Source organism: Poeciliopsis prolifica, unplaced genomic scaffold (assembly GCF_027474105.1).
Source record: "Poeciliopsis prolifica strain line A6 unplaced genomic scaffold, Auburn_PproV2 SCAFFOLD026, whole genome shotgun sequence".
In the NCBI taxonomy this organism is placed as follows: Eukaryota; Metazoa; Chordata; class Actinopteri; order Cyprinodontiformes; family Poeciliidae; genus Poeciliopsis; species Poeciliopsis prolifica.
The window spans coordinates 7,323,672-7,337,560 of NW_026562401.1; the positions used below are offsets into that span (position 1 = coordinate 7,323,672).

General features: G+C 39.6%; 1 protein-coding gene across 1 annotated transcript; it reads left to right on the top strand.

The window, feature by feature from the left end:
• The first annotated feature begins 755 nt into the window (after positions 1-755).
• Positions 756-5,725, top strand: LOC129371195 (gastrula zinc finger protein XlCGF57.1). Its single transcript, XM_055047647.1, has 2 exons — positions 756-1,575; positions 3,999-5,725. The coding sequence occupies exons 1-2, from the start codon at positions 1,119-1,121 to the stop codon at positions 5,378-5,380; spliced, it is 1,839 nt and encodes a 612-aa protein (XP_054903622.1). The 5' UTR covers positions 756-1,118; the 3' UTR covers positions 5,381-5,725.
• The last annotated feature ends 8,164 nt before the right edge of the window (positions 5,726-13,889 follow it).

Below are 13,889 nucleotides of genomic sequence, written 5' to 3' on the forward strand. Positions count from 1 at the left end.
ATCTTTAGCTAACCCCTTAAGATTAAACTTTGCAGAACCATCTTTTTCTTATGTTATAGATCCAAGTCTATAGTTTGTTTTTACCAGCTCTGTATTTTGCCTATTCCTCTTCTCGCTCACAATTGCACTTCGGTCCAGACTTTAACTAAGCCATTCCATCACAAGAATATGCTTCGATTTAAACAGTCAGGGGTCAAAGTCACGCGAGGAGAATGTGAAGCTCAACTTCACGTCCTGCAATCTGAAAGTTTTGGGCTGAATTCCAGCTTCTTGTCTCCCGTTGATGATTATATTTTACTGGTTGGCTTTTGGAAGTTGCTCTTATTTTAGGGGTATGAGAGGTATTAATAATATTAATACATGCCACACTTATTTTTGAAAACCATGTAGAAAAGGAAAAACATTCTTTTCATGTTTTCTGGCACGTTTGGTTTTACTTCCATTACTTCCTATCCTACATTTTTGCTGTGTCCTTCCCTGGATGGATGGATGGATGGATGGAAGGATGGATGGATGGATGGATGGATGGATGGATGGATGGATGGATGGATGGATGGATGGATGGATGGATGGATGGATGGATGGATGGATGGATGGATGGATGGATGGATAGATAGATAGATAGATAGATAGATAGATAGATAGATAGATAGATAGATAGATAGAGGGATGCATTGTCTCTTTAATTAGACTGGTAGCGCTCATTGGCCTGACCTGTTTGGTCACAAAGGAAGTAGCTGCAGCTCTTCCTGTGTTGCTGCTATGTATTCGCTGCTCGCTTTAACACTAATGTAACCTATAAGCGGTGGGGACCAGATCGTATAACCTCAAAAAAAGGGACTCTCCTTAATCCTTATTTATTTAGAGCTGAGAAAACGCAGACCGCAGTGGCAGCCACAACAAAGCTGTGCCACTGCGGTTAATTCACTGATTGTGTAGCTTAGCTCTGATGCTAACGATTGCTAACAAATCAAAGCAGCCAACGACTGCGCTTGTTTACAGTTTCATTTAGCCTATTCTTTTCTCTTTTTTTCTTTTTTTTTTGCATGTAACTGTCCTTGTTTCTACGGGCAATCACTACGAAGATAAAATGAGATGCTTTTGGTGCTAAAAAGAAGATGAAGTCTGCCGTGACGACAGAGATGGAAGAAGAAGAGTACAATGTAATCACAGTCAAAAAAGAGTCTGACTCAGAGCAGCAGACCTCATCCGCTGAGGAAGATGAAGACTCCAATGAAGAACACACGACTAACGGGTGCGACCTGATCGTTTTAATAAAGGAGGAACCTCATCTGCTGGAGATCGGTGAGGATTTCTGCGAGGACACATCGAGCTGTTTGGACAACGAGCCTGACAATGTCAGCGACGGTTACCAACCAGAGGGACACGTCAAAGTTGAGTCTGACTCTGACCTCCCCTTTGATTGCGACTCCGATGGAGCTCCTGTCAAGGAGGAGACAGAGTCATGGTTTAAGGAGGAGAGGGACAATGAAGAGGAGGATGAAGAGGAAGAAGAAGACGACGATCCGGGGAACATCCAGGAGGAGTTTGAGGAGGGAGAGGGGGTCTGCACAGGTACAACAATGTCACTGAAAAAGAGATATACTCTTGTTGCAGGTTGCCAATAAAATCTGAAGCGCCTTGCAAAATTATTCACACTCCACAATAAAATTGAGACTGAAATTTTATGTAGTAAACCAATGCAGAGCTGGAAGCCCTCAATCTAATATTTGAAAGTTTTTACCAATGAAAAAATATGGTGTGGATTTATATTTGCTTTGTGTCTGAATGGGCGTCAACGTAACAAGCAGAAGCTAACACAGCAAAGAAAATTGCAGGACTGATTTGATAACCTTCAATTAACTGTGTGATGGTGTGTTAAAGGTGCATTATTAGTTTTTCTCCACTCACAAAGGACGTGTTTCTGGTACTTTCCCACCTGAGCTGTAGTCATCTGCAGCTCCTCCCCATTTAACAGGGGGTCTGTGGGATGCTTCTCTGATGAGAACTTTACCTAACCAGTCAGAGTGGGCAACAGGGTGGTGGTACGTTTACAGTAAGGATGGGTGATTGATTGCTTTGTTTATTTGGGGGATAAACAATGTAAATTATGATGAAAATAAAATCTAAAACCTGACAGTTTGGATCATTTTTGTTGCTTGAAAATGTTTCTTTTAATGTTAGTTGCATAACACATCAATGAATAAGTACATTTTAAAATCAAATTGAATGGAATTATATGGAGTTTTTCCAATGAATGTAACTGGCATAAATGGATGAGTTTTATTTGTAGAAAAATATTTGTGATTTGACTATATGTGGCAGATACATAGCCACAAAGACTGATTAACTTTTAAAATGAAAATTGTTCCCTTCACCAGTGTCTTATGTAATAAAAGAGGCAAAATAAATATTTCTCCTACTTACCTCTTCATAATTATGCTTTACTTTTTGTCTTTCACATAAAACCCAGATCAAATACATTCAGGTTTTTGGTTATCAAATGACAAAAAGTCAAATAAAAATAAAAATGGAGTGTTAATTCTTTTGCAAGGCATTGTTGCAGGTTTTAATGATTACAGTTCTTCCACATGAGGATTTTACCTGTTTTTTCTAAAGTTGTTGGAAAGTATGAACAGAAAAAAAATTGTTTTTAATTTCCCATAAATATATGATTCATAAGAGGTAGATCCTTGGAAAACTTTTGGAAATTGTTAAATTACTGCAAAGTTCAACAATGTAGACACAAGACTTTAACAAACTAGTTCAACATAGTCTAATGAAAAAAAATGACATGAAGGAAAATGAAACAAATATGACTGAAATACAGCCAGAGAAAACATCTGTTATTCTGACATCCTTTGTTCAACCGTTATGGCCAGTTGTGCCATGTTTAGAGGTTTTGACCTTTACTGTAGGAAGAAAAACATTCAACAATTTTTTTCAGAGTGTACATTCAGATATCTTGTTTTAGTGGCATTAAGAGGTTATCAAATCCCCCCACCTCAGTATCATCACCAGTCGAAGTGAGCTTCCTGCTTGTGCTGAATGTGTCAGCACAGCCATGTGTCACAAGATTGAGGCCTGAGCACTTGAGGGGTCCCAGGAGTTTTCACTGCTGACATTAACAACTTTTTTTTTTAGCTTCTTTAGACATGGAGGGGGTCCAGATAAGGTCTATGGCTGGTTTTGTTGTGGCCCATGACTAGAATTACACAGCACTTCTTTATAGTACAGTTCAGCACTGCAGGTTCACAGTCAGTTCAATGGGTTGCAGTTGTTTTTCTATGATGGCAGCAGGTTAATATCTCAATAAAAACACCTAAAAGCTCATCAGTAAAGCTGTTTGTTGTGTAAGTTAAGTTCTTACCATCTCCTAGAGCTTCAGAAATACTTTACCCAGCTTCATTGCCAATATGTATTAGAACAACTCGAATCAAACATTGTATTTTTAACATGGTTTTTCATACAGTACCCCATTCCTTCCCTGACTTGGTTTGAAATTTAAAATATCTACCAAAAATAGTAAAATCCTTTATTTATTTATTTATTTTATGATGTTTTTAGGATGCATATTTAAAAAATGCCAAGAAAATCCTACTTATATAGCTGAACTTTGTTTTGGATTTGTTAGATTCACTAGAAATAATATATAATGTCAGCACATTTTGCAAAATAATTATCTCAGCTGCATTATTTTTGATATTACAGATATAAAACACTTTTGTTGTTTGTTTTTTTTGTCAAACGGAAATGTCTCAGATCAAAGATACATTTAGTAAGCTATAATTTTAGTTGCAAAGGCAAAAAAGCTCTTGAATACACTGAGAACCAGCACCTAGTGTATGTCTGCAGGCAATAAGGATTTCCTGTATTATTTCCTTATTTCCTGCAATAAACTGAAGATATATAGTGAGTTCTGGTTTTCAGTTTCCTTTTTGGTTTTCTCTCAATTCATCATATAACTCACGTTCCTGTCTGTGTTTGTCTCTCCCTAGAGCTGTCTTCTGAGTTTTTCCCATGTCCCCACTGCACTGTCTCCTTTACTGACTTGGATTATTTAGAGAAACATGTGAAGTGGGTCCATCAGAAAGAGTATCTTGCTAACCTCAAAAAGAGCCTTCCAAACCACACCCTAAGCTTCAACCTGAAACACACCTGCTCCATCTGCAGCTGCAACTTTAAATCTAAAGTCCACCTCAGCATCCACATGCGTGAGGCCCACCCCTCTGCTCCCCCCCGCAGGCTTCATCCATGTCCGACGTGTGCGCGTAGCTTCCAGTACCTGAAGAACCTGAAGAACCACTGCACCCGCTGGCACAACATGTCTGTAGTTATCCGAGGGGGTCACCTCAGTTGCGCCGATTGCGGGAAGAGTTTCAAGGCCACGTGGGGTCAAGGTCGCCATATGTGTCATGAACCAAACGTTGAATCTGAGGATAAGCCGATCTGTCTAGATACCGGCTTGCCTTGTCCGGAGTGTGGCAAGAAGCTGCGCACACCCCAGAGTTTGGGGGACCACATGCGGACCCACACAGGGGACCGGCCGTTTGTCTGCAAGGACTGCGGGAGGAGGTTTGGTGAGCGCAGCAGCTGGCGCCAACACATGAAAATACACCTCGGTGACAAGCCGTTTAAATGTGATGTCTGTGGCAAGGCGTTCATAAGATCACATCACCTTAAATCTCACTTAACTACACACTCGGGGAAGAAGGAGTACTCCTGCCCTGAATGTGGGAAGGAATTTGGATTTAAGTCAAGCCTTGATCTTCATGTGAGGACACATTCCAGTGAGAGGCCTTTCCACTGCAGCATGTGTGGAAAGAGCTTTAACACTAGGAGAAACCTGAGGGTTCACTCCAAGCTTCACAACAACGAGAAAGCTCACCAGTGTGGGGAGTGTGGGCTGGAAATCAGAGATCTGGGAGCTTTAAAAGTCCACCTACGGACACACACTGGAGAGAGGCCTTACCACTGCACAGTGTGCGGCAACAGGTTCATTCGCCTCTCGCATCTGAGAAACCACCAACGCACCCACACTGGCGAGAGACCCTACAAATGCACTGAGTGCGACAAGAGTTTCATTCAGTCTGGTGACTTGGTGAAGCACAAAAGGATCCACTCTGGGGAGAAACCCTTCGAATGTCCAGAGTGCCACCGCTGCTATACTTCCTCCGGTGACCTGGGCAAGCACAGGAGGAGTCACACTAATCTGCGGCCCTACACATGCAAAGACTGCGGCAAAAGCTTCCGTTTGTCGGGTCATTTGAAAACGCACATGTTAACCCACACGGGGGAAAAGCCGTACTCTTGCCCCAACTGCCTCCGTAGGTTTGCACGCTCTCACCACCTTTCTGGGCATGTTGCTAAATGTCGCTGAGCTCTTATGAGATGATCATGATATGAGCTGCACACAATCTAACACTAGATTTTGATAAATGTGAGAAAGATTTAACTTGTTTTTAAGTAATTATTTATTAAACGCTGTAAGACTGAAAACTCTAGAGATAATTTAAATAACTAACCCCAATGCATGACACTTTTCACAGAACTGCCTCAAGCCTTGTCTGTTCTTTGTCCTGACTAGTTCTGAAGATGTTTTGTAAGACACTATTTTAAAAAGACTTGTGGAAAAAGAGCTCTATAGGATGTTCAGATCGGTTGTTTTGTCAGTTGAAATATGTGTAAAGGTGAAATAAATTATTCATTAAATGCATGAACCCTGTGTCATTTTACTGCTTGACATTTGGATCCGCAAATAATTGTGGGAATCAACAGAAGCTTGTCTTTTCTAATTAGCTGAAAGAGAAGAGTCACATTAACAAAGGCAACACCCCTTTAAAGGCAAGCACAAGATTGTCATTGTTTGTTATTTTGTTGGCAATTTAACCACAAAGTGATTATGTTCACAGGTCATGTGTAAAACTAAAAAGTGCCATCAGCACCCTTGTGAAAAAGCCTTCAAGTAAATTAGTATTTCCTTGCAGCAATAGTGCATGTAGGTGCAAAGGAAAATGTATTTTTGGAAAAGGTTGGAAAAACATACCAATGGGAACTTACAAAGTTTTGCATAGTCATGGAGGTTTATATGCTTGGAGAGTGATTACTGAACCAAGGAGTTGGACTGACTGATTCCCAAAGTGGGAGCAGCTGGAGGACCCAACGAGGTTTGAGGTAAGAGAGGGAGACCGACAAAGGTTAACAACAGAATGAGCACTGGAAACAAAATGAGATCGGAGCAATAACAGAATGTAAGGATAACCCAAAATAATCTTTGTCTTACTTCCATGACAATCATCCTCATTGTATGTGGTGAAATGATAACATTTGGTCCTGTCACAGTCCTTCAGTCTTAAGCTTTTTACATCATCATTGACTGAAGATGTTAACTTTAGGAAAAAAGCCATTTCCTTGTAACTACTGACTCATCAAAAATACATTACATTTGAGGATTTTTTTTCCTATTTTGAAGAGTGAATAGAAAAACTATTTTTGTGTAATCTCCTATTTCTACTTTATCTACCCAGGAAGTCATGGATGCCTTCATAAATGTCGCCAAACACTGTTCTGTTTTAAAGAGGTAAAGTATACATTTTCATGCTTTACCCACTCTTCATTGGAATTAATATAGATGTCCCTAACTGTTGCATATGTGATGTTAAGTTGCTATTGATAACACATTAAATAAGAAAAGAAATCTTGTTTTTATGCCAAAAATAAAAAAACTTACTGTCAGTAATAGCTCTGCCTCATAAAATGTGTTGTTTTTCCCAAAATGTGTGTAAATAATGACACTCCAATTGTGTTGGGAAGCTATAATGTTATTTTAGATTTGCATTAACTTGTTCTTTATGAGCTGGTTGTGTGCACAAATCTAAAGGTGAGCAGCATATTTTATTCGTACTGTGAAAATAGCTGTTTTATGACAGTGTATTCTTTATTTTACTGTCAAATATTGTAAAAAGATTCAAAGGAGGCCTTGATTAGATATTTAAACTTCATCTTTCACACATGCACACAAATTCACACTGAATCTGCTTGAAAAACAAAATACAAATCGCGCTAAAAAAATTTATTTTAGATGAAACTCCATCCGTTTAGACAAAAACTCAATCTCAAAAGAATACATAGGAAACAATAAAGAGGAAAATTCATTTTTGATTTAGTGATTTTAATTCTTTCTAAAATGCTTTGTTTTGCTACTTTTTTATTCTTTGCATCTTTCACGCTTCCCTCCCTGTCCGGATTGGAATGCATACCTGCCTCGTTGGTCAGTAATCATTGGAAAACCTTACTAACGTTCATACACACACAGGATATGCATCACTTGGACAAGGCCTGCAACCAAACCTGTCTTAGTCAATTCAGTGGGAATTGCTCTATTATTTTTATGTCCGCAATTACAGCTACAGAGCAGTAACTACGACTCCGGCACAGATAACAAAGATATATTTAGGAGTAAATAATATTGACTGTACCTTTGTTTAAAGCTGGAATCAATACTTCTTAAAGTGTGTCCATTTTTCATTTAGCCGCGTCATGTCTGTGCTGGGAGGAGGGGCGGGGAGATGAATGGGTGGATTCTCTAATTCCCCCCGTTGCAGTTATCATAATTGTTGAACAACCACGGTTTTTAAAGATCGGGCTCAGGGAGAGGCAGGCCACACAAAGAAAGTTAATAGATTTGGAAAATTGAGATGGATTGCTCAGAAGCCAGTTTCGGAGCGTTCCAGTGGCGTGGCAGGCAGATGGACAAATATGATCCAGGGATGAGGAGGGGGGGAGGGTGCTGGGGTGCACAAAGTGGCAGAGAGGGATTTCTGGTAAATACAGGGACATCTCAATAAATTAGAACATCATTAAAAGTTGATTTATTTAGGTACTTCAATTCAGAAAGTGAAACTCGTATATAAACTTAGCACAAACAGGAATGGAAGGTGTGTCTGGCTAATTATGCAGGTTGTAGTAATGCTTTTTGGCAATAAATCTTTTTCTGTTGAAAGTCCTGTTGATGTCCTTGAAATGGTGCCACATTTGGAAGCAAAAGTATCTGTGAGATAGAGCTGAGTTTGTGTACAGCTTGTTAAATGCTCCCTGTTGTCTTTTGATGGGTTGTATTACTGCAGTTTGAAGAAACAAAACATATTAGCACTTAAACAAGTCATTTGTTTAACGAACAGGGGTCTCAGATACCCATAGACAAACCACAGGCGCTGATTACCGTCTTGGTCTCACACTGCTGTAGGGGAGCATTGTGTTCTTGTGTCACATAACCAGAACCAAAGTATCACTTTTCTTGATTAACTACAAAACTCAACTGACCTAAACTCTACAGAGAACATGCAGAGGATTGTAAAAAGATATAATAACGCCAGACCCAACAATGTAGATGACCTCAAGGTCATTATAAAAGTAACTTTGGCTTCCTGAACGCCTCAGCAGAGACACAAGCTGATCATTCATGCCACCCCTGATTGAATTCGTCAGAATAAAACCTCAACTACTGAATGCAGAGCACAGTACATGAACCTAGTTTCCAGCTGGCCAAATTTCCATGTCAAAAATTATTTTATTTATGTGAAAAATTTCTGAGAAACAAAACGTTGAATTTCCTGTAGATGCAAGCAGAAATAAAGAGTGGAAATGAATTGTGTAATGAATCGCTGTGACAAAAGTTGCCTGATTCGAATGGCAGTAGTTCCTCTCTCAAGGCACCAGGGGGAAATGGAAAGCTGTGGAAGCGATGCTTCAGGGAATAGTAAACCTTAGGAAACATCTCTCACTCCAAAGTTAGACCTATGGAAGAGAATAAGCCTGCAGAGAGCACTGCATGTAGAAAACATGATCATGTCCCCTCATAAATAATACTCCTTTGGCTGTAATAGTGCATCCAGTGTGGGCCCTCTGACCCTCTCATTTGTCAGCTTTTAGGATGTTTCACAGCGTTTATTTGTCCACAGGGCCCTACATTTGTTTCCATCCGTTTTGATATCGGCCATTGTTTTCACATTTTCTCTGCTCCAAAGAAAATCTTCTCCCATATCCAATTTTCGCCTATGCTGAGTCCAATTTTCCCTAATAATCAGATGATTACGGTGTGATGTTTTCCTTCCCTCCCTTTTGGTGTTCCACTCTTTTTCCTATGCTGCTCCGATGCCCCTGCCATTCTCTTTCATTTGTCTTCGTGGAGTAAAGCACATGCTTGCTTGCATTATGTGAATGTTGGCTAAGGCTCTATCACAAATCCTCAACAAATCAGCATTACATTTACTTATCCTTCCTCATCTCAAAGAAAAGAAAACAGTCTGAGAATTAAATTATGGAGTCTTATAAAAGTCCAGTTGAGAGGATTTTCTTATCGTAATGTAATTCAAGCTATCCAATTTTCCTTGTATTTACTGTCTATATTTTGCCAATTTGGCAGGGGAACACATTGTGCGCGTTTGGCCCCTGGTGTCACCAGTGTCGTCACGCTACAGTGGTTTTGGTGTTAGCCGGCCTCCGAGGTCAGTGTGTGGGAAGAGACGGTGGCTCTACGGGGCTCATGCCCTGTCCCTTTGGACTCCTGCAGGTCCCACATCCACTCCTCTCATTCGCGGGAGAGGGGGGGTCAGCACACGGGTCAATACGTGCAGTTTGATGTGAGTGGGCGTAGATAAAACTGACAATTTTTTTATTTTTTTCTTTTGTCTTGTTATTTGGGAGGGCCCTCTGGTAAACCTGCCGCTTACTTCTCTCCCTCTCAAGCCCAAATGCCCCTAAAATCACAGCTCACACAAAGGAACAGGGAGAGAAAGTGTTGCTAAATTGTGCTACGCTGAGTGCTTGGAGTGGGCTGCCAAAGTTGCACATAAAAGGAGGGAAGGGAGCTGTTTATTCCACAATTAGTATCATTGCATTGACAGGTTGGTCAAGAGGTTCGGAAGATTTCTCTCTCTCCCTTAGCCAACTCAGACAAACTAAACTGGTCTGGACTTTTCCCACTCTGAGCCAGCTGAAAATCTTGGTGACTGCGGCCTCCCTCCTCCTCTTATCCCACAGTAACCTCTTGCTCTCTCTGTCTCTTTAGTGGAGGGATAGAGATGTGGAGGGCAAGAGAGACTGACAGTGTGTGCTCCCCTGCTCAGTAAATATGAACTGCAGCCAGCAGACAGACTCATTCATCACAGGGGAAAGAGAGGGAACGGAGGATGGAGAGGCACACAGAAAAGACTAAGAGAAATGTCCAAAAGACCAAAAGACGGAGCGAGAGACGGTGGTAGAGGAAAGGTGGGAGGAAGATAGGAAGCAGACGGAAAGAGGATGGACGAAGGGAAAGTGTTCTGGGTGAGAGGAGTGGGAAGAAGAAATAACAGGCTGAAAAAAAAAGGAGGGAGAGAGCCATGGATGATTGAAGGATATATATATAACGCAGGGTGGATGTGCATGAGGAAGAAAAATCTCAAAACACTGTACAATTGATGAAATATAGGGAGGGGCATTTTATATCTCATCACCCAGGGATCTTGTGTTGTGATCACTGGCCTTAAGCATCTTGTTTCAGCAGCAGTATTAGTTTTGCTGCCCTGCAGCCTGAATGTCTCCCACTGATGTGTCGCCTCGCTTATTTTGACCTTGAATATGCACTTCATGGGGATTGGTCTATAGGTGATATTTTTTTTGTTATTTTAATGCAAACATTTGTTCACTGTGTCAGTTAAGCTAAATTTAAGAAATTTAATAATAATCTAAAGCAAAAGAAATGTTAAAAACGTGATTTTAGCAATGCACCAATCGGTTAACATGGAGCTAAAGTGCAACTTTTTTTTCCTCTTGTTTTGCTCTGATGAAGGATTCAGTTTTTTTTTATTATTATTATTTTCTAATTCATTAACACAAGAATTCTTTTTTGTTTGGCTTACTAAAAGCATTGACCACCAAAGTGTCCTCTGACACTTTTTTAGTTAAAAAAAAAACTATTTGGTGCATATACTTTGATATATAAACATGAATGGAGGAATTAATTTTGTAATTCCTCCAGTTTTCTCTTCCAAACCATGGCCTCTCAAAAAATACAGAGATCCAATCCAAAAAATGTCAGTTTAGCATACTTCAAAAGAATTTAAACCAATATTGTACTTTGTACAATAACGATTAGTGTTCTGTAAAATGTTGCTTTACACTGCTCTAACTCTACGGCTTCATTTATAATGTTGGCTTTTCTGCTTCAGTAATTCAGCTCATTTCTATGGCTCCAATTACACAGCAATTTCATAAGGCACATGACTGGTTCAATTGACTGCCCATTTACTACATGTCGCTTCAACTCAGTCCAAATTAAATAGGCCTAGTCGTATAAACTGTTTGGTTCCGTCCTATACAATCCAATGATGTAGTAGTCAAATTCAAATCTTAACAAACCGAGTCTTGGTCAGCCCAATTTATAAGACAATATTGTCAAATCCAGTTGATTGCAACAATGTCATCTGGTGTAGAATTGTCTAGCCAAGGAATTTTAACCAGTTTAAACCAATATTGCTAACTTTTCATTGATTAAACCTTTTCCTCAGCCAGCATGTGATGACTGCTCAGGAACAACTCACTGCATGATTTTTATAAATGCATAATTGTAAAGATTACACAACTTCCATTTTCCAACAAGTGCACTTGTCATTCAATTTCCCTTGTTTACTTGGTGATAGGAAGATCAAATGTTTGTTTCTTTATCCTTACAAAAAAAAAGTCCCCACTTATTTTACTCTGAAAACATTTCAGTCAGCAGTATGCTCTTTCATTTTGTTTTCAGTCTAATAAAAATATGATAATGGTTAAGGCTTTCTTAAAGTTTTCTCTTCTTTTTCTATTCAAAGTGATCTATCTCTCAAAGAAACTGCAACAGAGGTTTTGGTTGAAAGTGAATTTACTTGCGTAGTTATAATAAATTTTCCATTAATGAATGACTGTATTCATTGAAAACAGAAAACAGAAGCTGATACCTGGTGAAACAATTGGCCATCAATTTGTCCCTCGCAAATTTGATAATTTTTAGAACAAAAGTTTGATCCGTTTTTGAGACTCACCATGTTTATATGATTGATTATTCTTTTGTTTTCAACAACAAACATGACTCTGACTTTTTTTCTCGCTGAAACGCTGCAAATAAATATGCACTTCTTGCCAGTTTTCAGACAAGAAGTGCAAGAAGTGTTTAAAATCGTCCTTTCATTTGGTATATGAACAGAAATTGATGCATTTAATGGCATACGTTTTGCCAACTTTGTTCACCAGAACTTTTTTTTTTGTCATTTTGGTTTTCTCACCATGCAAAATGCAGTTTGCATCGTCAGATTTTCTTACTTCATTGTAGGTGTGCAGCAGATCAAATTTTTGGCCAATTGGCATCCCGATTCCTCTTTGTAAATATTTAACAACTTCCTACATTTTTCTGTGCAGACCAGTACTAACAACTATTCACACGAGCTTTTTAAAAATCCCACAATTCTGAATTTCATGTAAACTTGCTTGGTTTCTCTTTCCCCAGTTCCAAGTCTGCTTATTCTTTTTTTTTCCCTCTCCAGAAAAAGACAGGAGAGAGAGAAGATGATGTGTGACAGACGCTATTTTTCGACTTTCTGTCCAGGAGATTAATATTGACACAGTGTGCTTCTTACCAAGGGCTTGTTGACTGTGTGTGTGTTGCACTTTGATTTCATTATCCTCCGCTCAGCCACTTTTTTCTTAAGAATCAGACAATAACAGATGTGGTGACTGAAATGGAGGCACTGGTGTTTGAGAGGCTGAGTGAACAAGTCATATTGGGTGCATCGGTCATCAGTCCTGTTTGCCGTGGTGGTGTGAGCCCCCTCGAGGGGATCGACCTCTTACTTTATCAAGCTTTTCAGCTCATCGTGGATGCAGACATTGGCGAAACACATATCAGTTTGGAAATTTTATTGAACACTATAGCACAGTGTGGCTGAAGCAGTTTAACAATTGTTGGGCAATTTTTAAATACATAAATAAGTATTTGAAAAAAATGGATTGATTTTTCCAATTTTCCCACTTATAAAGAATGGAGAAGTCTATAATTTTCACCGCAAGTACATCTAAACTGTGACAGATGGAATTTATAAAAAAAAAAAAAAAATCAGAAAATCCAATCCAGAACCACACAACATTCTGGGGGATGTAGGCAGAGGAAATGCTTTAGCTGTTCAACCTCTCACCACCAGCTAAGCAAAGTTGTTGGCATCAATCATTCATAGTTTGGTTACCTAGCAACAACTTGCTGAGTAACTTACGCAGCAGCAGTTTTATGTTTCGCCACTATGCCGCAAAACTGCTTAAAATTAAAAAGGACAATAAGGCCACGCCACCATTTTGGGAATATTTCCGATATTTAAAACAAAAAACTAATCAATAATTCTCAATAACAACTGATATTAAACCTTTTTCAGCCATATTGTTCAGTCATGCTCTCTCCTCCATACAGATCATCAGCTTGCAGGGATGTTGCTTGACAATGCAGAGCTTCAACTTCCCCCAAACATTTTCTATTGGGTTCATGTCTGGAAACTGGATAAGCCACTCCAGAACCTCCTCAGCTGCCCCGCTTGTGTGTTTCAGGTCACTGTTATGACAGAGGTCTTACTTAGGGAGACAGATTGGTGCCCACAATCTCACAATACATGACCCCATCCATTGTCTCTATTTAGTGTCCTGTCCCTGTTACAGAAAAGTTACACCAAAGCATGATGTTACCACACCCATGCATCTTGGTTGAGATGGTGTGCGTTCCTATGCAAATGTAAAATCAGGCTTGTTAAAACCACTCCAGAAAGCTATCTACATGTATCTACACAGACTCAGAGCAGCATTTACTCATTGATTTTGATTCTTGGCCACAGATG

Excerpts from the sequence above, each read along its gene's own strand:
- LOC129371195 (XM_055047647.1), top strand. The coding sequence starts at position 1,119 with ATGAAGTCTGCCGTGACGACAGAGATGGAAGAAGAAGAGTACAATGTA. Across the intron at positions 1,576-3,998 it reads GGGAGAGGGGGTCTGCACAG|AGCTGTCTTCTGAGTTTTTC; the intron begins GTACAACAATGT and ends GTCTCTCCCTAG.